The 25,900-nt window shown below is 44.2% G+C and overlaps 1 protein-coding gene across 7 annotated transcripts in view; it reads right to left on the reverse strand.

Annotated features, from left to right (window-relative positions):
- Window positions 1–25,900, reverse strand: part of CEP43 (centrosomal protein 43) — a 2,274,574-nt gene that overhangs the window by 1,843,452 nt on the left and 405,222 nt on the right. For all 7 annotated transcript variants that reach the window (XM_044069398.1, XM_044069434.1, XM_044069407.1 and 4 more), the window contains exon 4: window positions 8,340–8,428. In XM_044069398.1, coding sequence (XP_043925333.1) covers window positions 8,340–8,428 — 89 coding nt within the window. The remainder of the gene's footprint in view (window positions 1–8,339; window positions 8,429–25,900) is intronic.

Below are 25,900 nucleotides of genomic sequence, written 5' to 3' on the forward strand. Positions count from 1 at the left end.
TGAGGTCGAAGCTACTGCCTTAGGCCCCTGGGAGATAGTCTCCGGATCTGCAAAAGGAGCCTTGTATAAGTGGTGATGAGTGTCCGGTACCCTGTAGAACCTGTCGGGCTTAGCAGGGGCTGGAGGTAAAGTATCAGGAGCAGTGCAAACATCATTAAAGGCATCATCCACAACAGGAAGAACTGGAGGTATAGCTAAGGGCCTATGCTGCGGTAAGTGTAAAAAGGTCCTAAGCCTTTTCCTTGAATCTGAGAAATCTTGTCCCTGCCATTGAAATTGCTCTCGCATGGCATGTAAGGTTTCCCCAAAGGAAAATTCCTCTGGTGGAGAGGCAGAAGGAATAGATTCTTCAGCATCAGAATCTTCATAAGTAGAAAGAGGAGCCTCTGGATGGTCTGTAATGTCTGAGTCATCAGAAAAGTCATCTGAGGAGCCTGGCTCAGGGGGCTCTACTCTGGGTCTCTTTTCTGAAGGTTGTGAGGCCCTGTCTGGGTGAGATTGGGATCCTCTTATTAAGGAGATGAGATCCTCTGCCAAAGTAAGCATTTGTGAACTGGAGCTGGGCCTGTGAGAGGGGGGCTTAACAGGCACTGATTTAGCAGTTTTGGCTGCTTTAGCCCTGGCAAAGGCCTTTATGGACATGGCTGCAGGAGGCCTAGCAGCACCACGTGCTGGGGTAGAGACATCCAAAGGGATGGTGTCCGATAACTCTGGAGAAACCACAGTTGTAGGCAAAATTTCAGAGGCCGATTCAGCTAGGGTAGAAGGGGCCTCGGTAGTAGTCATGGATTCGGCTGTAGATTGAACCGTTTGCTCGGTTTCGGCCGAAACCGAGACACTCGCGGTTTGCTTTACCGTGGTTTCGGCCGAAACCGCGGACCGCGAGTGTCGGTCCTTTTCTTTGCGTTTTTTAACAATTTGGGTAGTCGGAGGATCCGACGGCATAATGTATGCAAAGTCTGAGCCGAAAAACTGTTCAGCAAACTCCGACCGACGCCTAAGCGTTCGTCGGTTGAAGGAAGCACAGGCTAAACAAGCTGCTACGTCGTGGTCTGGGCCTAAACAAGGTAAGCAGTAAGAGTGGAAATCTTTATGAGGTATTTGTTTCCCACAAGTTAAACAGTTACTTTACTTTTTCTGACATCGGCTGAGGCAAGAAAGAGTCCCCAACGGGGTACTTAGCTTTTAGAAGTCTTCGAAGTTGTATTCGGTAGTAGTAATCTCTGGATCTGACCGACCGGCACTTGCGAACAGCTTCTGCTTCGGGCGCCACGCGGCAAGAAAGACTGAGGAAAATGGCGTCGGCTGATGCCTTTATACCCGAAGACCAGCAGAGATGACGTCGGGTGAAGTGCGACACCAGCCGAGGCCAGACCCAGACTTTGGAATCCGGCCGACCGAAGGGCTGCCTGATGACAGGACAACCCATTTGTTAGGACTGCAGATGCATCCTTGAAGGACATCTTTGGATATCAGTAGAAAAGGTGGAAATGCATAAAGGAGACCTGGGGGCCAACTGTGTACAAGCGCGTCCCTTGGGCAATCTCCCATAAGGGAGATTAGAGTAAAATAGCTGCTGCATTTCGTGTTCATTGCGGTTGCAAAGAGGTTGCAGCAAAGTTGGCCCCATCTGCGAATATCCTTTCCGCCACTTCTTGCTTCAGGGACCACTTGTGAAGCAAAAGAATTGCTCTGCTCAGTTTGTCTACTACCACACTGGACTTCCCTGGGATGTGCGTTGCTATCAGAAAGCACTGGGTTGAAGTTGCCCATTGCCATATTCTCAGGGCCTCTCGACATAGGGGGTAAGATCTGGTTCCTACTTGTTTGCTTATGTACCAGACCACTGACATGTTGTCCGTCTGAATTGCAATAGTTCCTAGAGGAAGGGGGTCTTGAAAAGACAGCAATGCTAGAAGTACCGCTCTCATCTCGAGGACACTGATATGCAGATGAGCCTCGTGTTGTTTCCACGTGCCTTGGGCTGTTCTTCCCTAATAATGCCCCACCCTATCAGGGAGGCATCCATGGTCACAGTGGCAATGGGAGCAGGTAGAACAAAGGGGCGACCGATTGTTACTTGATGACATGTCAGCTACCAGTGAAGCTCGTTCTTGCATGAGTTTGTTATCAGGATTTGATGAGACATTGGAAGTTCCTGAAAGGACCATTGTGTGAACAGAAGCCATTGTAGTATACGCATGTGCATTCGACCTAAAGGAATATCAATGACTGCTGCTGCCATTATCCCCAATAATTTGAGCACCATTGAAGCTGGGGCTTTTTCTTTTGCTAGAAGAATTAGGACCTGTTTTCATAAAAAACAAAAACTCTTTCAGGTGGAAGTTCTACAATCATGGAAATGGTATCTACATCTGTTCCTGTTTGGATGGTGATAAGGCAGATTTTTCTGAGTTTATGGTAATCCCCAACTGACTGCAGAGGTTTAAGGTTGTGTCTCTTGTTAGTATGAGTTGATGTCTGGTGGTGGCAGTGAGGAGACAGTTGTCTAGGTCTGGAAACACCTGGAATCCTAAACTTCTCAGGTGAGCCCTGACTACTGCCATGCATTTGGTGAACACTCTCGGGGCTGTAGTGAGACAAAAGAGCAGAGCTCAGAACTGGTAGTAACTGGCTCCCAGCCGAAAGCGCAGATCTCTGGATGGCCTGGCCATTTTGATGTGCTAGTACACACCCTGGAGATCTATCAAGCACATCCAATTACCTTTCCCAAGAAAGGGAAGTATCAACTGCAGCATGACCATCCAAAACTTTGTCTTTTTGACAGATTTGTTTAGTCTGTTGAGGTCCAAAATGGGTCTCCAGTCCCCTGTTTTCTTTGGAACTAAAAAGAACCTGGAGTAAGTTCCAGATCCTCTCTGGTCTGCTGGGACTGGTTGGAGGACTCTTTTTCTAGCAACCTTTGAATCTCTATGGTTGCTTGTTCCCTGTGACTGGGTGGGAGGTCCCGGATTTTTCTTACAAGGGGTGGTGGGGTGGCAAAGGAAATGCAGTGTCCTCTGGCTATTATGCTTTGTATCCAGTGATCTTTTATGTTTTGTCAGGCATATGGGACAGAGATAAGTGTCCCCCAACTGCTCCACAGATGGACAGGCAGGTCTGCTTTCAGGAGCACTGATAGGGCTTTCCAAAGAACTGATCCCCGTCGCCCTGATTCTGCGGACCTCCTCTGTCGTGTGGGCAGCTTCTTCCATTATTACCCCCCCCCCTGCCTCTAGGGGGGGGGGGTTCACCATGAGTGTCCTGGAAAGCTCCTTAAGTTTTATGGAACCACATCTTCCCTCCGTTCTGACCTTTAGAGTAAGGTTGGTAGGGGTGGAAAAACAGACTCCAACATCAGACAGTCTTTTCCATCCTGCTCACTCCTGGTAAGCGTTAAGAGGAGGTAAGAGGAGCCATCGAAAGGGGTGTTCACAAAGGATGATTAAAAGGGTCCACAAAGGAACATAAGTGTATCCAGGAACGTCTCCTAAGAGCAATTCCTGTACCCGCTGCCCTGCTCATTCCATCAGCTGCATACAAAATCAGATGCATGGAAGAGTTTACAAGGGAATTTAGGGTAGCAAGCTTGGAAGTTACTTCATCTGAAACTCCTGCAGCTACTGCACCCTGTAGAGCATCTCCCAGCTCTTTAAGGAGATCTCTGTGCAATTTAGTAAAATGCATGCAATAGTTCAGGGACTGAAGAGCAAAGGCCGCTGCACTAAATGTGCGCTTACCATATCTGTCCATGATCCTAAAATCCCTGTTAGGAGGATGAACAGATGTAGAGGTCTCTGACAACTCCTTCTTGGTAGCTGCCGCCACCAACATAGCATCTGCAGGTACGCCTTTGGTTAGGAAAGCCTTATCCTGGGGGGAAAGTCATAAATTTGTTAGGCCTCCGAGGGACAGGTTCCATGGTATCCTGGGACTCCCATGCCTTTTGAGAGATGAGTTCCATCAGCTCATCAAAAGGAGGTGACACCCATGGGGAGGGGGGGGGGGGGGTTGACACCAAAAAGACTTCAGGAGAACTGACTCATCAGTAGAGTTAATGGGCTTCCAGCCACCCCTCTGTTTAAGATTTCCAAGATATCTCCGAATGAGATATCATCAAGGGGGACTGTGGGGACCCTTCTGACTCATCTAAGTCAGTATCTGACATAACGGATTCCTGTGGGGAGTCCAGATGCTTCCTCTTGCAAAATCTCTTCCTGGGAACCTCCTCAGTGGGAGCTTCTGGTGAGGTCTCGGAAAAGCAGGGCTCACCCACTGGGGCGACCTGAGGCTCTGGGTCTCTCTGCTTTTCAGGGACCAGTGAAGCAGAGGTAGACAAAGGCGCTTTGAGGGAGGAGGTTGCCAGTTCTGATTATGTATGAGCCCGAGGGGACAATGCTCTCCTCATGGCATCAAAAGGCCCTCCAGCTACGATGAGAGGAAACCCCTGGATCTGAAGAAGCAGGTGATCTCCCCGGCACTGAAGCAGTGGGATCCGAGCCAAAGGTAGGAACCGAGCTCAGTCGTGCCGAAGCCCCGAGAGGTAAAGTCGGAACCGAGATGTCGGTTCGACTATCCTCCCCGGACCCAACCAGCGAGTGTCGGCTCCTAGACTGCACGGTCGGCACCAAGAAAGTCAGAGTAGTCTGAACTGACAGGCCTGGAGCAGGTGTCTGCTCCGGCGGATCCACAATCATCAGCTCTGAACACTCTGGCTCCGAAACCTCGAGATGGATCAGAGGAGGAACAGAAGTAATGCACTGGTACTCAGTCAGGGCCGAAGCCCTAAGGGTCGGCCCCGACAAAATCTTAGCTACTTCCTGTGTCTGCAGAAGCCTCTGCACCACACGATCCACATCTTTATCAAAGAGTCTTGAGGACCGAGAAGAGGCTATGGAAGAAGCCACTGACTGTAAAATAGGAGACTTAAGGAGAGGAGATACCGGCTCCAGAACCAGGGACCGGCTCCTACCAACAAGCACAACCACTGACTCCAAAACTTGTGGCGCTGAGGTAGATGGTCTGTCCGATTTTTTTGGCATTGATGAGCTTGTCTTCGGCTCGGATCCAGAAGAAGACTTGGAAGATTTTGAATGCTTGTCTTGGGTCTTGCCCTTATCTAATGAGTCCTGAATGGAAGACTTAACCAGCCGTCTAGCTATCAATTTACTTTTTCTTTCATGCAGCACCGTAGTACTGAATGAGTGGCATATGGAACAATTTTCTTGGAGGTGAACCTCCCCCAAACAATATAAGCAGTCCAAGTGTCCATCAGTGATGGACATCTTCTGCCCACACTTCGGGCATTTCTTGAAACCCGACTTAGATTTCTCCTGAGACATATCAACAATCCTACAAAAAACAATAATCACACTAGAATACAATAAACAATCATTAAAGCCTTCTAATTTAAACAGGCTATATATTAAAGAAGAAATAGCCCTAAATAAAAAAACAGGCTCACAAAAAACTATATCTAAGCCTTTTATACTACTAACAATAAACACATCACACACAGATATATATGTATATAAATGTAAGCTAAAACTATCAATGTTTAGAATAAATGGGAAAAGGGAGTTAAACTAGGCCTAATAAAAATGGCCACAAAAGAGAGACAGAGAGAGAGAGAGAGAAAGGTATGCTACCTATAATTCTCTAAACTAACTAACTTGGTTAAACTAACCTTTAACTATATAAAAGATGAAATATTTAGAAAAAATATATTAAACTTGAGAAAAATACTTATATTCACTGACCAGAGCTGGTGAAACACCCGATCCGTTGCAGCAGCAAATGAGATCTGAGGGAAGCACCAGTGAATCATGGGATGGGGAGTACGCCACGAGCTGGTTGAAGACCTCGAGCTTTAGTATTTGTCTGAGATGGAGCTGAGGATCGGCTCCGAACCCATCAGTGAAAATGAAGGCAAGATAGAATAACTTCACATTATTAGTTTCTGAAAATAAACTTCTGTTATTAATACAAATGCTGGTATTCTTTAGAAAAAAATGAATCAAAACACTTAAAAAGGCAATATTTGCTGTGGGGCAGGGTTCCCCTATGAGGACTTATCTGCCTGGTGTTCCTGTGAAGCCTCAGGGATCCTTTCACTTAAGGTGACAAGAAAGTACTTAAGTTTTCTACAGTTTGACTGCTGATTTACCTCCAAGGGGCTAGTCAATCAGCAGTCATCATGTATGTGTGGGAGGGAGCCACAGCTTTATGAAGATCTTCCAGTTGTTGTATCCTGGGAAGGATACAACCCAAACAGCCAAATGCTAATGCAGCATAAGAATGATGAACATCTTTCCTTGTCAAGCTGGTGACCTCATGCTTCTTTACTCCCCACAGTACTTTCTCCCTGGGTCTCTCCTGTAAATAGGTAATGCCAAATGGAACTATCTCAGCAAGCAAAGAGCAGTATATATCTAGGTTGTTATGGGCATCCTGAAAGATCTAACCAAAATGAAGGGCCAGCACCAGTGGAGGTTGTCAAAAAATATAAATTTAATAAATTAAATCAACTAAGGAGTATAAACTACCCCAAAGTCAGCACAAAAAATGGTATGTATTAAATAAACAAACCAGTTTCGGCTGTATAAGCCTTCTTCAGTGCATGAATCAAACTGAAAATAACATACACATATACAGCTGCCCCAGTCTTCCCTCTTGACTCCCATCTTTCTATTCATAGGTTGGTACTAGGCTATCAGCCCTAGGGCCTATACAAGCCTAGCCATAACAATTCCCTGGCTATTTCTTCCCATACTATTTACTTCCCTGGACCCCTGTCTAGCAGGGCGACTGACGTGATGCAATGCTGAGGGCCTACACTTGGTTCAATTTCTGTCTGTATCAACCTATCTACTTCAGCCATTCAAGCAATGATTTGGCACTTGGATTTCCAGATCTCCTTCTCTTGCACACATTTCCCAAAAGCAAATCCTGTAACTAGATTCAAGATGCTCCAAAACTGCAATGTACCATATATGGTGTTCTTGGCACCTTTTTCCCCCAGATTTGAGCCAGATATTATAATTTCTCTAATGCACACAATTGTCAATGAAAAGCATCTGCATTTCGCATGAATCACTCAAAGTTACAGCTTAGAGTTGTCAGAAGTATTTCAGATGCAACCAGTGCATTTTAATTTCTGAAAACGGTAAGGTTAAAGTCTTTCTTAACTTTTGGCTGCAAAATGAGCTGTTTTTGAGAACTTTATATCCCATTTTTTTGAAGTCTCCATATCGATACCTAGAAACTATACATGAATATAAGTGGTTTTATGGAAATTAATTAGACCCACTACAAAAGAAGCATATATTTGTTCACTAAATTATTCACACAACAAAATAATCTGTACTTCATCTCCCAGTGTATTAATCTGTAATATAATTCAAATTAAACTGTTTGTCTTAGCCAACTCTTTTCTTTCATCTGATTCCTGAGCATGAAAAGTCTTCTGATACAGCTAATATCAAATTTAACTTCATCTTTCAGGGATGGTACATACCTCTAACAGGATTTTTACTCAAAACTGTGCACCGTTAATAGGCTGATGGCCACAAGATAAGTCTAGTGAACTAGATCCATGACACAAAGAGATGATCAGCTACCAATATGGATATTTAAGGAGCTAGTGACGAACTGTGGGAGTGAGTAGTTGATGACAGCTCACCTACCCTGGAGGAAAAAGTAAGGGGATGGTCAGGAATGGTACACTGCCAGCAACTAGAAGAAAGAGAGGTGTATGTCGTGCAGCAAATGATCTGGGAACATGTGCCTAGCCTTGTCATGTCAAACATATGCACAGAAGCCCTCAATACAGGAGTGTAGGGAGCTTGGTAATAACGGAGGGCATAGCAACCCCCTCCATGGCATGAGTGTGCATGTCAGCCACTAGGAGCAGGTTTAGGGACCTACTTCAGAACCCATGACATTTCTGAGGATGATGACACTTCCTAGTACTTGAATCTTGCTCATAACCCCAGCCAAAGTATGAGTTACTGCTGAGGTATTCCGCTTTGAAGTAAACAGGCACCACCCATTTTGGTGCTGTAGGTGTTCAACATGACTAAAAGAACATGGCTAACTAGGCAGAAAATGAGTCAGCAAGATGATCAAAGATGATCAGGAAGGCTGGAAAATCTTGCAGGTACAATGGGAAAAAAAATAAAGACAGACAACTGGCAGCATGGACCTTGTTCTTTGCCTTCCCTAAGAAAAGGCACAACTTTAATGGCACCACATTATACTCACTCTTTTAATCAGATTCAAGATTGAATTTACCCTTTGTATAATTCCCATTACAAATAATGAACCAGGAGTTCTCTTACCGTATTTGTCTCTGGTTGATAAACTGCCAAAGTAAAATCCAGATTGAAGAACTGCAGAAATTCTACAATAAGACTGGAGGCCAAAGATCCTAAAATAAAAATAATTAAAATAAAAAAATGTTACTATAAAGCGGTATGGGGGAAAAGTGACATATTCTGAAAAAAGAAGTGGCTAAAATGCATCAGGAACAACCCAATGATTTTTTTCCCTGAGAAAGTATGGCAGACACGCACTGAAAAATCAATAATGTAATGGGCACATAAAAAGCATTAGAGATGCACATCTTATTTGTTAAAAAGAAAAATGAAGAGAAAGCGAGCCATACAGTCGTTGTGTGGTAAAATAACATTACTTTTCAACATAGCTGAGTGGCAATAAAATATCAAGGATTAAAAACTACATTAAATTCAGCTGAACTATGTTAATGTGACAACACTCTTATTCACTCAAGTGCTGGGAAGTTTTAACAGAAAAAAAGAACACCTGTATATATGACACTACAACGCTACAAAATAAAGCTACAGTCACAAAAACATTTTGCCTAGAATTGTAAAAGCTTTACCCTAGCCTGCTCTAATATATTCTGGCATAAGGTTGCTCTGTAGATATCAATACAAAGGAGAATCCCACCTTCATTTATAATATTTAACGAGCCATTAGAGAAAGCATAATGCAGTAAAGTACAGTTGTGTCAGCAAATTTACTGTAACAGTAGATGTTCGAATGACCACTGTTGCAGAAGGCTATCCTATAGAGATTATAACTTGCTAAGATTCTAAGGCTTCAGGGCACCTTCCATGCACCCAGCTAATCAGTTCAAGGTGAGCTGACTAGAAATTATGTATGGGTGCCAAGCCCGTCAAAGCCTTCATGCCAACAGAAAGAGAGAGAGACACTAAAGCCCAGAGAAGGACAAGGTAGGAAAATAATAGTATACATCCACACCACGTGTAAAAACATACAAAAACGGGGTAGCTACTGCAGTCATCATTTGAGCATGTACTTACACAACTGTATTATGTTCTACATATGGATCACTGCTGCATTAGCCTAAGCTATACTGGTAGATTACCATAGCTTATGCTGAGTGGGTGGGAGTAAGTAAGAGGGTCCAGAAGCCCCTAGAGAAAGGTCCTAGCAAAGTCTGTCCTAGACCTGTGAAGGAATGTAGTTCACAGTGCTTTGTAAAGGTGTACACAGAGGACCATGCTGCTATTACTTCTAGAAACCAACTCTTTCAAAAAGCCACAGATGAAGCCAAGGTCCTGGGAGAATGAACAGTTTTATTATGGTAGGTTTAACAAAAGGCAATAGCAAGAGACACCCATTAGGAAAATGGTCTGAATTGATGCAGGTTGTCCTTTTCTTGTAAAAACAACCGATCAAAGTTTCTGCAAGATTTTGTTCTGACAATATAGTACCAGAGTTGTCTGTGAACATCCAAGGTAAGAAGTATCCTATCTCCCTTATATCAGGTTCTGTAAGAGACAGGGTGATACATAAGCAAAATATTAGTTCTAAAGGATATCCTACATTTGTCGGAAATGAGACAAGGTGGACCTACCATAAGAACTTAACAACTCAGATACACATCTTGCAGATGGTCTGAGCAATCAGAAACACTGTATTCCTTGTCAAGAACCTCAAGACAGCCTGCTTTGGTTCGAACAGAGCAAGTGTTACTTATGCTAACAGCATATTAAAGTTACAAGGAACAGCGACCTATAATCTATGAGGCTTTATATCCAACTCCCCTTTCAAAAACATTTTCACATGAAACTGTACTGAAAGAGGGGGAAATCTATGGGCAGACATAATGAAACAACCAACAGATGAACCTTGATCAAGAACAAAGACAGGTCATGGGATAGTAATTCATGCAAATAATGCAGAGGATAGTAACTCATGCAAATAATGCAGAACTAGATATTGCTAGTTAAATATTATTAATGAAGGTGGGCCTGAATTGGGTGCTAGTTCTTTTCCTGGCACCAACTAGAAAACCTTTATCCTTTACTAATAAATGACTTTTAGTAGCAGAATATATTGCCTCCTTTGTAAATGTCACACATCCTTATAAAAATGCCAGAAAGTTATAAAAACTTTAAGATCCAGGCAGTCAGTAACAGTTGTTATGGTCAGGATGTATCAAACACTCCTGTTCTTGTGACAGTAAATCCAGTCTCTGAGGAGCTTGGGTAATAGCCCATAGCCATTCCAAAAGAAGGGAGAATCATTGTTACCTGGGCCAGAAGGGGGTAACCACAATAATATCAATGAAAGGAGGAAATAATGCTCAAAATAACACTAATAAAACAAAAGGTGGACTAGGATAGCAGTTTCCACTGCTATAAAGTTTTAATGCAACACAACCAGGTTGCCAGCAACAACACCACCGGTGGTGTTAGTGCTGGCAACGTGGTTGTGTTACATTAAAATTTTATAGCAGTGGAAACGGCTATCCTAGTGCTCCTTTTGTTTTATTAGTAACCATAATAATCTTTGGAAAGTCCTTCTGAATCCTCAAAACGGCCCTGAATATAACCGTAAGGGATGGAAAAGCACACAGGAAAATTCCTGTACAAGGGAAAGAAAAAATCATCTGTATTCTGAGTCTTCAAGAATGTGGCCCTGGAGCAGAAATTTGCCAATAGCTAAGAGTAGAAATAAAAGATCTATTTAAAGTGCTCTCATAGATGGGAAAAATCTCTGTAGACCGCTTACACAATTTCTTATTAGGCAGCATTTGTCCTGCTCCTGCTCAGCTTGTCTGCCACACAATTTTGTTCTGAAAGTACGTAAAATGCCTGTAGAGGGAGACTTTGCTGAAAATCTATATCCCAGACAACCATGGCTAGTCTGCAGAAGGTAATGATTGGCTCCTCCTTGCTTCTTCATGTAACACATCCTTGTGGTGCTGTCTGTAAAAACTTGTAAGGGACCCAGGGACCAGAAAGAGTTGAGGAATTTATAAAACCAATATCTCTTATTATCTTAATGTGTTTCAGTACGGCTCATCTGCACCAAAGACCTTGCACTTTTATCCCCTAGGCACTGCTCTACAAGCAAAGCCTGATGTGTATGCAGTGACTTACTCTGTTGGGGCTAGAAGGGAGAATGAGAGTCCCAGACCTTGAAAAATATATTCTACTACAAAAAAAAATATTCCTATTTACAAATCAAAAAACTGGAAAGTGAATTATCAAGGGATGCAGATGTTAGGAGCACAGAAATTACAGGTACCAATGAATTTTTGTCATGTGCTGTCTTGAAACAGGTATCAAGAGAATCATAGATGCCATGAGACTCAGAATTCTGGGGAATTCCCCTCGGTGAGACAGCAAGTAGAAAAGCTCATGAATCAATCTAGATATAGATCTACGTTTTCCTGTTGAAGAACATGTGTGAACCGAGATGTCATAGATACAATTGGTCAACAAAAAAGACATCTACAAATTCTGCTAGATCCCAATCTGTGAAGCAAATCCCTTAACCAAGTGAGATATTCCTGAAACTTTGAAAAACACTCTGCAAAGAAAGGTCAATCATCTATATAAGGAGACACATGAACACCTTGCAGTCTGTAGTAGGTCATCACAAGTTCTAGACACTTTGTATACACCCTTAAAGAAATGAATAGATCAAAAGGTAATGCAAAGTTACTGAACATGTGATACATGCTCAGAAATCCTTTAGACCAGGGGTGTCCAAACTACGGCCCGTGGGCCAACTGCGGCCCGCGATCCATTTTTAATTGGCCCGCAGCAAATTCCAAAAATATACCAGAATATGGCCTGCACATGAAACCTGGTGGTATTGCATCTCTTGGTTTTAACTCTAGAGGTGGAGCTACTGAGTTGATCAAGGCAGTTCCTCTACAAAACAAAATTAAGGAAAGAAAAATTTTGCCACAGCGCACTGAAAATGACAACACCAAAGAAACGCAAGATAGCAAGTGAGTGTAGAAAATTTCAGACACGGTGGGAAAATGAATACTTCTTTACGGAAGTCAAGGGGAAGTGTGTGCGTTTGATTTGTAATGAGAGTGTTGCAGTGTTGGAGGAGTACAATGTAAGATGACACTACGAAACCAAACATCAGACCTACATGTCCTACACTGGTGTGGAATGAGAACAGAAGGTTAAGCAGATGACAACTATCTTGCTAGCTCAACAACAGTATTTTTCCCATGCCAAAAAAACTCAAGAAAATGCCACAATAGCCAGCTATGAGGTGGCTCAACTCATTGCCCAGCATGGTAAGGCTTTTTCAGATGGTGAATTCATAAAACAGTGCCTCACTAAAGTTACAGGAATAATGTGCCCAGAAAAAAGTCAAGAATTCGACAGCGTCAGCCTATCAAGGAACAAAGTTGTGCGGTGAATCGAAGACTTGTCAGCCAACATAAAACATCAACTGTCAGACAAAATGTGTGCTTTTGATTTCTACTCCATTGCATGTGATGAGAGCACAGACGCCACAGATACCGCACATTTATTCATTTTTTTGTGGGGAGTTGACAATAACTTTTGCATTACAGAGGAGCTGCTTGATCTCAGCAGTCTACATACCACAACAATGGGTAAAGACATTTTTGAAGCTGTGTCAAATGCAATTGACAAGATAGGACTTAAATAGGACAAGTTGTGTGGAGTTAAATGGATGGAGCTCCAGCTATGACAGGTGAGCTCAAAGGAATGGCCTCTATGGTGTGCGCCAAGGTGCAGGAGAGTGGAGGTGAAGCAGTTAAAATGCACTGTATCATCCACCAAGAAGCCCTCTGTGCCAAGACAGTACAGCTTAACGATGTGATGAACACTGTTGTGAAAATGGTAAACATAATTTGAGTACGAGATCTCTACCACAGAGAATTTCAAACTATCTTAACTGATGTTAATGCTGAATATGTGGACCTGCTCTACCATTCAGAACTGCACTGGCTAAGTCACGGCTCTGTGCTTCGGCGGTTTTATTCTCTGAGATCAGAGATCGACCAGTTTTTGAAAGAAAAGGACCGACCTCTTCATGAACTGAGTGACCCTCTATGGTTGGCAGACCTGGTGTTTTTAGTTGATCTCACTGAACACCTCAACACACTCAACAAAAAACTACAAGGCAAAGACCAACGCGTACCGACAACTTCACGCACACATGAAAGCATTCTGTGTGAAGCTCCGACTGTTTGAGGCACAGTTGCGCACCTTCAATGTCGCGCACTTCCCCACACTGTCCAAAATCAGATCTGTATTTCCAAAGGCCGATCTCTCTGGTAAAAAGGGGATAAATGTGTCTGTGATCACATCTCTCATGAGAGAATTTTCTCAGCACTTCCAAGATTTTTCTACCATTGAGAACGATATCAAGCTATTCACGACTCCCTTCATGATAAATGCAGAAAAAGTGGAAGAGAGTCTGCAATTAGAACTTATAGAAATGAAGTGATGATGATTCTCTGAAGAATCAACATCAGCTTCTCTCCTTACCTGACTTCTACCGGAGCTTGGAAGAAGCCAAGTTTCCTCTGATGAGACGCCACGCAAAAAGTATGATGAGTCTGTTCGGCTCAACATACATATGTGAACAAACATTTTCTCTGATGACGCTGAGCAAAAGCAGATTGAGAACCAAAATGACCAATGACCATCTCTGTGACGTCCTTCGCATCTCAACCACAAAACTGACTCCAGACCTGCCAGCAATCCTGCAGGCCAAAGCACAACTTCATTGTTCCCACTGAGCGCAACCGTGTTCCCCTGAGTTCAAAATACATTACACGTTCCATGTGTTATTAAGCCCTATTACTTAATAAATGTAATCATTTTATGTTGATAGCATTTGTAAAACAAATATTAGTTGATCTGTTAACAATCCAAACTTATTTGCATAACAAGCTTGAAATATAATATACAATTTATTTTATATCCCCACCTCCTCCAGGTCTGTCAAGAAGGACCACCATCCAGAAGCAATCAGAGGCAGCTGTTTTGAGAATGAACTGCCAAACTTTTTTGTTCTAAAAAAAAAATCCCATTTATGAAAAGCACTGTTGTAGGCTGATTGATTTAGTCTACTTAAAATTAAATAAACTAGGTGAGGCAATACGTACTTCACCTCGAGTGAGTGGCCCGGCTGTTTGTGTATTTTACCGCATATGGCCCTTGGTGAAAAAAGTTTGGACACCCCTGCTTTAGACACATATGAACATATGGATCTATGAATTTGATAAAATGCATATTTTGAAAATCTAGGATTATTAAGGGATAAAATATATAACTTGGCAAAAGAACAACACTGAACAAAACCCTTATCCTAAGAGAGGAAGATGGAGAGTTTTAACACCCCGAGAGGGTATATGTTCCATGAAAGGAAGTTATGTTCTTACCATAACATTCCATCTGTGTTGTCCCCATTGTCATTCTTCCTCGACCTGTGGGTTTCGGATCTCACCTTGGATCCAACTAGGACACTTTCCAAGCTTAAGATTCGAAGCTCAAGCTCCTCCTCTCCATCACATAATGCCTCATTTCCCCAAAATACATCAGATCGAGTTTGCTAAAAATATACAGCTAAGGTACCTACACAGTCAGAGAAGTGGAGAAAGGTTCAGACTCCTCACAGCAACCACATGAAAGTACAGTTGTGTACACTTACCATAAATGTAGATGTCTGAGTGTATTCACTGTTGCATTCATCACTTGTGGGTTATCCCTGTAGCTCTCGGTCGGCCCAAATACCAGAGCAAAGTATTTCCCTCCTGTGTCAGCTGCAGGTTGCCTGAGACTGACGTCAGGTAGTCAGGGCTATAAAGAGAGACAGCCAACGCCATTACATCAGTTTTTTCTTGCCCCCAACCTATAGGAGCCCTGCAAAGAAGGTCTGAAGAAGGCCAATCTGGGGTAGGCCATTAGCTATGATGGAAATAGAGGGGGAAAGTGGGAGGAAAACAGGACTGTGACAGTGAATACACAAACGTATGGTAAGTGTACACAGCTGTACAATGTTCTTCCTGTTTCACTGTTGCCATCATCACTTGTGGGAAGATTCCCAAAGCTGAAAAGTAGGATGGTAGGAAGGGAAGGAGCCAGAGTCTAGGCTTGCACTGCTTTTTAAGTGGAAGCCACAATGCCCTGCAGGACTGCTGAAGCAAAGCCTGCCCTGGATTTGTAGAAAATAGCCAGTTGGTAGTGTTTTGTGAAGGTGTGAACTGATATCCAGGTGGCAGCTTCTAAAATATCCTTGGTAGGAATGCCTCTAAGGAAGGCAGTGGAAGTTGATGCTGCCCTAGTAGAATGGGTTCTGACTGATTTGGGAGGTATCTTCCCATGAAAGGAGTAGCAGAAATTGATGCATTGTGATATCCATTTTGAAATGGTCTGCTTGGATATAGGTTTCCCCTCTGCCCCTAGGGCGAAGCTGACCAGCAGCTGATCAGTCTTTCTGAAAGACTTGGTCCTATCCAGATAGTATCCAAGTTGTCTGTGCACATCTAATGTATGGAGAATTCTTTCCCCTCTATTTTGTGGGATTGGAAAAAGGTAGGGAGATGGATAGCCTAATTAAGGGCCACATCAGATACCACCTTAAGCATAAAGAAGGGGTTGGTTCTAAGAGACACCCTGTCTGCATGGAAAATAATGAAAGGTTCAATGGCCATGAGAGCTTGTAGCTCAGAAACCCTCCTGGCTGAGGTTATGGCCAGCAGGAAGGCAATCTTCCAAGACAGGTGCTTCATCTCTGCTGAGGCATCTGGCTCAAAAGGAGGTAAAGTTAGTTTTTCCAGGACAAAGTTCAGGTCCCATGCTGGAGTGGGTGGCCCTCTAGGTGTCACACATCAGACCACCTAGAGGGCCACCTAGTGAGTGGCCCTCTAGGTGGTCTGATGTGTGACACCCCTCTAAAGAATTGTTTTAACAAGGGATGGGAAAACATAGGTTGCTCTGTAGGGGAATGAACAGAGACAGCTGAGGCATGAATTTTGATAGAGAAGTATGACAATCCCTTCTGCACGACCTCCACCAGGTAGTCCAGAACCAACGTGAGTGTGGCATGGCTGCTCTTTTTTATCCTTATTGTGGCACCAGGCAGTAAATCTTTTCCATTTTGATGAATAGGATTTCCTGGTGTTGGGCCTCCAGAGTGATATCCAGAACCTGCTTGCTCAAAGGTGGCCTGATATCCACCACTGGGGTATAAGACATGTGGATAGGCTGTTTGAAGATTTGGATGTAGTACTGACCCTTTTTCTTGGGTTAGCAGCTTTTCTGTGAGAGGCAGGCTCATTGGTAGCTCCTTGGTCAGGCTGAGGAGTAAGGGGTACCAATGGTGCCTGGGCCATCAGGGGCAATGAGTATAGCCCTTGGCCCTTCCTCACTGGTCTTTAGAATTACCCTGGGAATCAGTGGCAAGGGTGGGAAGGCGTACACAAACAGGTTGCCCTGGTGATAGGAGAGGGCATCCACCTTCCAAGCTAGTGGGTGGAACTTCCTGGAGTAGAACCTGGTCAGCTGTCTGTTTTCTGTTGTTGCAAAGAGGTCTATCTCTGGCACCCCCCAGAGGTGTATGATGCTTAGGAAGGTCGCCTTGTGCAGCTGCCACTCTTGGAGGTTCAAGACACTTCTGCTGAGGTGGTCTGCTCCCCTGGAATGTACTAGGCTATCGGATGTAGTCCCATCATTGCAGCTGTCTGCCAGATAAGCATAGCTAGGCAACAAAGGGGGTAGGAGTGTGTTCCCCCTATTTGTTGATGTACCACATGACCGTGGTATTGTCTGTTTTGATCAAGAACACTCCTGGTCTGAGGTGGACCTTGAAAGCTATTATAGCCCTGTGTGCCACCAGCATTTCCTTCAGATTGATATGTAGGGTAGAGCTCCCTGCTCCCAGATGCCCTGAGTGCATGTCTCCTAAGTGAGCCCCCCCAGGCTGTGTCTGAGGTATCGGTGGTGATGGTCTGGCCTTGGGGAAGGGTGCAAGGTAGACCCCTGTTCAGGGTACAGACTTCTGCCCACCAAAAAAGTTCCTTTCTTAAGCATGGCATCAGAGGCAGCTGGTGCTCCAGTGACTTGAGTGTTGGCACCATAGGTTTCTGAGGTACCATTGTAGTTTTCTCATGTGGAGCCTGGCCAAAGGCACCAACAGGATGCCATATACAACAGTGCTTGCAGGAACTTCCTTGCAATGAGGTGTGTTCTGCAAGCTAGCTGAGAAATGTAGAGGGGGAGAAAGCTCTGCTTCTCTGGAGAGGAAGGCTCTTTCGGTAGATGTGTCCAGGAGAGCTCCTAAGAAGGTTATCTGTCTTCTGGGCTGGAATTGGGGTTTTCCTTGTTAATGGTAAAACCCAGAGACGTTAGGAGGGTTTGGACAAAGGTAAGATCCTGCAAGAGTTTCTCTGTGATGTCCGTCTGGATGAGACAGTTGTCTAGATAGGGGTAAATCTGGATCTTTTGCTGTCTGCAAAAGGCAATGATAGGAGCCAGGCACTTGGTGAAGACTCTGGGAGCAGTAGATAAGCCAAAGGGCAGAACAGAGAACTGAAAGTGCTCTGAGCCTGCTCTGAAGTGTAGGAAATCCCTGCAGGACTCCCTTATGGGGATATGGAGGCAGGCATCTTTCAGATCTAGGGTCAACAGCTAAGAATTTGGTGCCAACATTGGCAAGAGTTTTTGAAGGGTTATTTTGAATTTTGGCACTAGGAGAGAGAGTGTGTGTACAGGTCTAGAGTAGGGCGCTAAGTGCCCACTTTTCTGGGTACTAGGAACAAACTTGAGTAAAAACCTTTTCCAGCATGTTCCTCTGGTACTGGCTCCATTGCTCTTTGAGCACAGTTGAATCTGGCGAATGGCCTCTGTCCCCTTATTTGCTGGTATGTCTGGAAACCCTGAAAATCTGTGTTTCTCTATGAAAGTGAATCTGTACTCTTGGGAAATGATGTTTAGGACCCACTGATCTGTTGTGATGGTTTGTCACTTGCTTAAGAATAGGGAAAGCCTTCCTCCTAGCCTGTGGAGGGGCAGAGGAGGAGTCATTGTGAGTCCTTAGGGTAGGGAGTTAACTTAGAACTCCCTTGTCTAGGCGTAGTAGAGGTCCACTGTCTAGGCATCTGCCAGCTTTGCTGCTGTTGCCTGGAGGGCCTATCTCTGCATCCTTTCCTTTGCACAGCTTTTGCTTGGGTAGGAAAGGACCAGTGCTTGGTAGGAAAGTTCCTACTGAATCTGGGGATTTGTACCTGCAGGAAGTCTTTGACCATCTGCATTGACGTGGCCTTGTCTTCCATTTTCTTAATCACTTCCTCTGCCTAAGGGATGAACAATTGTTTCCTATCCAGGAGGGCGTCCAAAAGTTTTGATTTAACCTGATCAGGCAAAGGTTGCTCTCTCAACCATGCATGCCTTCTAATGACTGATCCAGAAACTGCAGCCCTGCTAGAGGCTTCCAAATCATCAAATCCACAATGCAGGGAATGCTTGGCCACTTGAGAGTTGGAGTGAATCAGATCTCCTAGTTCTCTGGTAGTAGTACTCTCTGATAAGGTGAACATTTTCTGCTTTAACAACTCCAGCGTGTTCTGTTGGTATTTAAGCATACGGAATTGGCAATTGAGAGATCTAATGGCTAGGGGGGCCAAAATGTAGACCTTGTTGCCCCATCGGCCCAAGGCTCTGCTCTCCTTGTCAGAGGATATTGGATTTTTGGAGGAACTGGCCCTAGCACCCTTGGGTCCCTGAGTAATGAGCTCTGGGTCAGCTGCAGGGTTCTTGAGCAAATACTTATGGGTATCTGGCACCCTGTAATATCTATCAGGCTTTCTGGGTGCAGGAGGCAGGGTATCAGGGGTGAGATCAGACTCTAGGAAGACATCCTCCACCACATACAGAATGGAAGGAATGGCTAAGGGTTTGTGTTGTGGTACATCCAGGAACTCTCTAAATCTCTTCTTTGATTGGGGGTAGTCCTGAGCCTCCCAAGGGAAATGCTCTCTGAGGAAATTAAAGACTCCTGGAAAGGTCCTCAGGAAGGGATGCAGAAAGAATGGATTCCTCAGCATCTGAATCCTCAAAGACTGCCACGGGCTGTTGTTCAGTGTCTGAGTCCAGAAATTCAGAGTCCTCTGACTCTGGCTCTGAAAGCACCTCTGGAGAAAGGTCCCTTTTTCTTTTGGCTGGGGTAGCATGAGCAGACTGGTTACCCCTGATGAGGGCGATTAAATCCCCAGCCATTCTAAGTAACTGTTGGGGTTATGCAGGTTGGGTGGTAGGTAGTTGGTGACTGAGCACCGAGGAAGAAGCTTTCCTAGGAGTGGCCTTGTTCTTAGGCCTCAGTGTTTTAATGGGCTTAGGTGCGGTTTTTGCTGGTGGCATGGCTGTCGGTCTTTGTCTGGCATCGGTCATCCAAAAGGCCTCCTCCGAAGCCAGTGCTTGCAAAGCGGCTCCGGACCCAACTGTGGGGCTGGCGCCTGACAATTCAGAAGGAGTAGCCTGCTCCAGCGATGTGCCAGACTTCAAAAGGGTCTCAATAGAGGCTGGCGATGGCTGTACAGCTGTCGCCAGGGGCTGCATATGCACCTGAGTTCCGCTGTGCTAGTGAACAGTAGGCTGGCTAACTTCAGGTTTGAGTAGTCTGTGGGCCTAACCTTCTGTGGTCTCTTTCCTTTTCTTTTCTCTTTTTAGGAATTCCCACAGTAGACTGACCGACAGATGCAAATTTGCATTGGTAACTACTCTCCCTGAAATGACTAGCTACAAAATCAGCTCTTCTATGGATGGTCCTAGCATTAAATAGGGCACAGAACCAATATCCAGGGACGTTGTGGTTTGGGCCTAAACACGTTACACACAGATTATGAAAGCCTTGGTGTGGCATTTGTTTTCCACAGTGGAGACAGTTATTTACTTTCTGAGACATTGGTTAAGTGCAAGAACAGAATCCCCAACGGGGCACTTAGCTTTAGTAATTTTCATAGGTTCATAGGTTGGTAATAGGCTATCAGCCCTAGGGCCTATACAAGCCTAGCCATAACAATTCCCTGGATATTTCTTCCCACAATATTTACTTCCCTGGACCCCTGTCTAGCAGGGTGACTGACATGATCCCCGGGGTGAATTTCCTATCTCCCATCCAATCGTCAAGGTTCCTTTTGAAGAGGGCCAAGGAGGTGCTCTGCTTGACACGTATAGGCAGTCTATTCCACAGTATGGGAAATCTCTGGGTCAGGAACCTATCCCTCCAGCATGTTTTGTTCATTGTGATGACAAGATTTAGATCCCTGAAGCGTGTGGCTCTGAAGGATTGGGATTTCTTTAAGTGGAGCATGTCCAACAGCTCAGGGTTTGACATGGCCTTGTATGTTAAGCAGAGATTGCCTCTGAGTAGATGATATGCGACAGAGTATAGCTGGAGTTTTTTTTAAGAAGGTCAGCATAGGTCATCTGCTTTAGGCCTGTGATTCTTTTAGTGAGGTATTTCTGCGGCCTTTCAGCTGTTGCAGATGCCTTGTGAGGTACATACCAAACGGGGCGCTGTACTCTATAATGGGTCTAATGAGGGATGAGTACAATGGGACAATGACCTCCTTTTTTCTGGATGAAAAGCCCTTAGTGATGAGGTGTGCCACACAGAAGGATTTCCTGACTGTTGTGGCGATGTGGTTATCGAAGGTGAGACAACTGTCCACCTGTGTCCCTAAGTCTCTCATCACACTTTCAGTTTAGTGTACTGTCACCTATGTGGTAATTCATAGGTACATGTTTTTTTCCCAAAGGGGATAACTATACATTTCTTGGCATTAAGCTTGAGCCCATGGCTCTGGCACTAAGCATCCGTTTCTGTAAGGCTCTTTTGTAGAATATCTACATCATTTGGGGATTCAGTAATGGCTCCCAGTTTGCAGTCATCTGCGAACTTTATTAGCCAGAGTCCCTTAGTGTTGGCCTGTACTTTGTAGAACTAGATGCCAAACAAGAGCGGTCCCAGGACTGAACCCAGAGGTACTCCACTTGTCTGCAGCTGGATTTGGAATCGGCTACTTTTACAGTCTGGGTTCTGTCAGTAAGCCAGTTGGCAACACATCGGGTGACGTAGGGATTTATGCCCAGCTTAGTAAGTTTATCTAGGATTCCAGAGTAGGGGGTGGTGTTGAAGGCCTTGGTGAGGTCCAGATAGGCTGTGTGGACGGCCTTATCCTTGTCCACAGCTCTGGTGACTGATTTGAAGAAGTCAATTAGGTTCAGAAGACAAGATCAGCCCTTCACGAACCCAAACTGGGAGGGGTCCAGTGTTTGAAGGTTGCCAAGGTCTTTGTTTATAAGTTCCATGATAATGCGTTCCATGCCCTTGCAGATCATGCTGGTCAGACTGATGGGACGGTAGTTCGTGGAATCCAAGGTGGATCCCCTCTTGTGGAGTGGGATAACTGCAGCTGTGCGCCACTCAGTGGGCACGAAGCCTCAGATGAGGTTATGATTAAGCATGACACTTAGGTGAGGTGCCAGTTAATTTTGTAGTACACAGCCCAGACTGTCATCTGGTCCCATGGATGCTGTATTCTTAGCTATGGAGAGTGCGGTTTCTACCTGTGTAGTTGTGATTACCAGAATATAGCAATCTTTTGGTATTGAGATGGGACCTTTAGGGGGTGAAAGAGGGGTGAAGTTGGCACTAAATCAATCAGCCAGGATATTGGCAATATCCTTGGGATCAGTATAATTAAGGCCATTCTGTTGTAGCTCTGAGCAGATCTGAGCATTGCCATTTAGATTCTTGACATAACTATATAATGCCTTGTGGTTGTCTTTGGAATCTTTGGCAATTTTACTTTCGTAACTAGCTTTGGAGGATTTTATGAGGGATCTCAGCTTCTTACTGAGGCTGTTTTCTGCAACAGTTTCTTCCTTCTGTTGTATAGTTTGTTTATGGCAGGGGACCACCAGATTGGCTTCCTTTTTTTGGAGGAAAGCGTCTTGGTTCTATTTGGGATGGCAAGATTCATGCACAAGTGGATGTGCTCATACAGTGCCTTAGTGTAGGATTCAGCAGTCGAACTTCCAGATCCTGTCTGCATGGGTGTCATGAAGTTTGTCACTTCTGACTTGAGTAGCATGAAGTTGGCTTTGGAGAAGTTTTTTATGGAGGTTACCTTACTGGGGGGTGGGGCTGGGATGTGGATGTCAAGGGTGATTTGCTTATGGTCAGACCTGAACAATGAGGGGGTGACCACTGGTGTGGAGCATCTATCTCCCATGTTGGTAATGACCAGGTCGTGGATATTGGAGCCCCTGGTAGGACAATGGATTAGTTGATCCAGGGCATTGGAATTTATGAATTCCAAGAACCATTGGGAAAAGGTGTTGGTACCCGAGTAGTTTTCCCAGTTAATGGCAGGGTAGTTGAAATCATCCAGTATTAGGGTGTTTGGTTACATCTTAATATTTTCCAGTATGTTTAAAAAGGTGTAGTGAGAATGTTGGGGCATAGTGGGGGATCTGTAGCAAGCTACAATTTGGATAGCAGTCTTATCTAGTGTTAGTTGCACCTGGAGAATTTCAGATGCATTGTGCTGGGCAACTAGCCTGGAGGTGTAAATATCCTTGGTGAATATGGACACTCCTCCACCTTTAGTGTTTCGGTCTTGGTTTGAAGGCCAAAAAGTGTAGTAAGAGTTGTAGCCTGGTATTTCAGAGGTGCTCTTGAACCAGGTCTCAGTTACTGCACAAGATATCGATGTCCTCCATTTTTAGGAATGCCTCGAGAGTGTGCATTTTGAGGTTTAGACTTCTAGCATTGAGTAGCATTACCTTCAGATTTTGCATGCTTGTATCTGTTACGGTGGTGGTTTTGTCCTTTGAACCTTGCCTAAAAAAGGTACTATAGGGGTGGCAAGAGCTTTAGCCAGTAACCTGAATCCCAGGGGTGACAGGTGCAGACCATCTCTAGCAATGCATCGTGGTTTGTCGATCATGTCTTCCCAGGCAGACAGATACTGGATCCCCTTTGAATGACACCAGAAGCTTAGCCAATTGTTGAAGTCAATGATTTTGTCCTTCTACTGTGGTATCATTCTGGGCAAAGACAGGATACTACTCAGGGCTAGGGTCATACCTACCTGGGCCGCATGATCCGAGAGCTCTTCCATGTCTCTTTTCATGTAAACTGAAAAAACACCAACAAGATAACCACAAAAACAGGCGTAGATGGTAGAATGTGCGCACATTCTACCATCTACGCCTGTTTTTGTGGTTATCTCTTTTCATGCAGTCCAGTGAGGTGCATCTCAAGTCATTCACTCAAACATGGACAATGACAGAGTCATATTTGTACTTGTTGTGGAGTGACTTGAGTACATGCATTATGTGGTGGATCCTGGCACCCGACAGGCAGCTGACTGTAATTTGCTCATTGTTCAGTCTGGTGAGTGGGACATCAGTGTGCCTGACTATAGAGTCACCTATGACTAAAGTGTTGGGTACATTGTCTTGCCTTAGGGGCTGTTGTTGGGTGGCACACTGATGTTGTAAGCTATGTGTCACTTTGGTTGTGACTGGTGTTTGTTTGTGTTTCAGCTTCAGAGGTCCTTGTTGCTTGGGCAGGTTAATGTTAAGGGCCTCTGCATATGTGGGTTTACTGTTGCTATGTGTGGGTGTTGATGGTGTGGGATTTGAAGGGCTATGTGTTGCCTGAGGTGTAGTGCAGGTGTTGGCCTTCTTCTCCTGACTGTCTAGCACAATCTTTGCTGGAGAGAGCTTTGCTTCCAGTTTGGCTATGGAAGTGCATCCCTTGCAGGTTGTAGTGTTGGGTGGTAGGAGGAAAAGGTTGTTGATGTACAAGGCAGTTGCTGCATTGCCCCAGTATGCCGAGATTCACCAGATGGACAGGAGAGATCACCGGAAGCCGACCCTTGGACATGCCTGTTTAGGTGCTTTTTTTGTAAAGTACAAGAGCTGTTTTCCCTTACCTTTGCAAGATACTTTACAATTATAGCCTGTTTAGTGCCTATGATTAATTTCTCCTTATTGACAAGGAGAGTTGAGTGCTTGCATCAGTTTAAGGCTTCCTAGTGCTTTCCAGCAGGTTCTAGAGCAAGTGCTAGTCACAGGGGTTCAGATTTTAGTGCTACTACTGAGAAACCAGCTAGTTCTACGGGAAAGTTTGAAGAGCAGACATTCTGGTACCTGAATAGTTTAACCGTAGCCCCGTGGTGCTGCACGATGCGAAAAATGCACAAACACATGCAATTTTAAGACAGAAAGTTGAAAGGGATATAAATCAGCCCAAAAAGGCTAATAAAATTACAATTTCACAGCTGGAAATCCCTCCTCTAGTGTTAGATAGGCAGTATAATGCTCACCACTCCCACTGGTAAGCAGTAGGACTTCCCTCTACCCCAGCAAGGTCTGGATAGCGCTGAACACAGAAAATAAAGTCCTGAGACAAGCAAAGCCTGCGATCCGGACTATACTAGCTAAGAAATGCAGGAAACAAGCAAACAAGATAGTATTTTTTTGTTAAAACAGGCTAAACAATGCAATAATACAGTAAATAAACACAGAAAAGGCTAACACACTTGAGCCCTAAACAGTAAATGCAATTAAAACTCTACAACATTAGCAATTTAAAACTTTTTAAATGAAGCAAGGAAAGTGCACAACTGAAAAACGATTTAAGAGGCAGTAATACAGTAGAATAAGTAGCTAGTCTACATATACAGAGAAGTCTATATATACAGAATAGCAGCTAATTAAACAATCCAGATGCAGTGCAGCCTAGAACACTTGAGTTGTAGCAATATTAAGGCAAATGCAGTTTTAATAAATGCACTAAAATATACTCTGTATTCCCAAAATGTTTGAGAAGCACAGTCAGAACACAAGGAGATTCAGGCAATTTTTTTTAAAGAAAGGAAGAACATAAGGAAAGAAACTAAGTGGGTTGGCCTTCTCAGATGTTCTCTCTGTATTAGGTAGAATGAGCTAATGACACTAGACTGGGAGGAGTATCCCAGATCAAATTTACAGTAGGGGCGGGAAACTGCAAAGCCACCAGCCCACCAAGTATAACAACAAAACACCAACAGGGAGGGATGGTGGGGAACAACTAAATCTATTATCCTACACTCTTTTAGACAGTAAACACTACAGAAATATTTACACAGCAGTGAGCAGGAAAATGAAAGTATTTAAACAAATAAAGGTGCAAGGAGACTCTACAGAATGCTTTTAACTGCAAACAAACCAGTTACCTGTGCAGATTAGTTAATAGCAATAAAATACAGTAAAAAGTATGCAGCAGGCAATACAAAGTGCTATATACAAATTGCTAGAAGCAATAACCAGTATAAATAAGCCAAAAAAACAGGATAGTTATTTTTATACATCTCAGAACAGAGTTGTAGTCAATGCCCCTCCTCCACTCTGCTCAGTGTGTATAGACAGAAATCCTCTCAAAGTTAGGGCTTAAAGAACAGAAGATACAACCTTTGACAACTTTTTTAAAACAAAGTTCGAAAGTACCAACCCCCACTAGCCAGCAACCAATCAACACAATCCTGCCAAGAAGGTAAAGAAAGGCT

Source organism: Protopterus annectens, chromosome 1.part0 (assembly GCF_019279795.1).
Source record: "Protopterus annectens isolate FY-2018-M chromosome 1.part0, PAN1.0, whole genome shotgun sequence".
Lineage (NCBI taxonomy): Eukaryota > Metazoa > Chordata > Ceratodontiformes > Protopteridae > Protopterus > Protopterus annectens.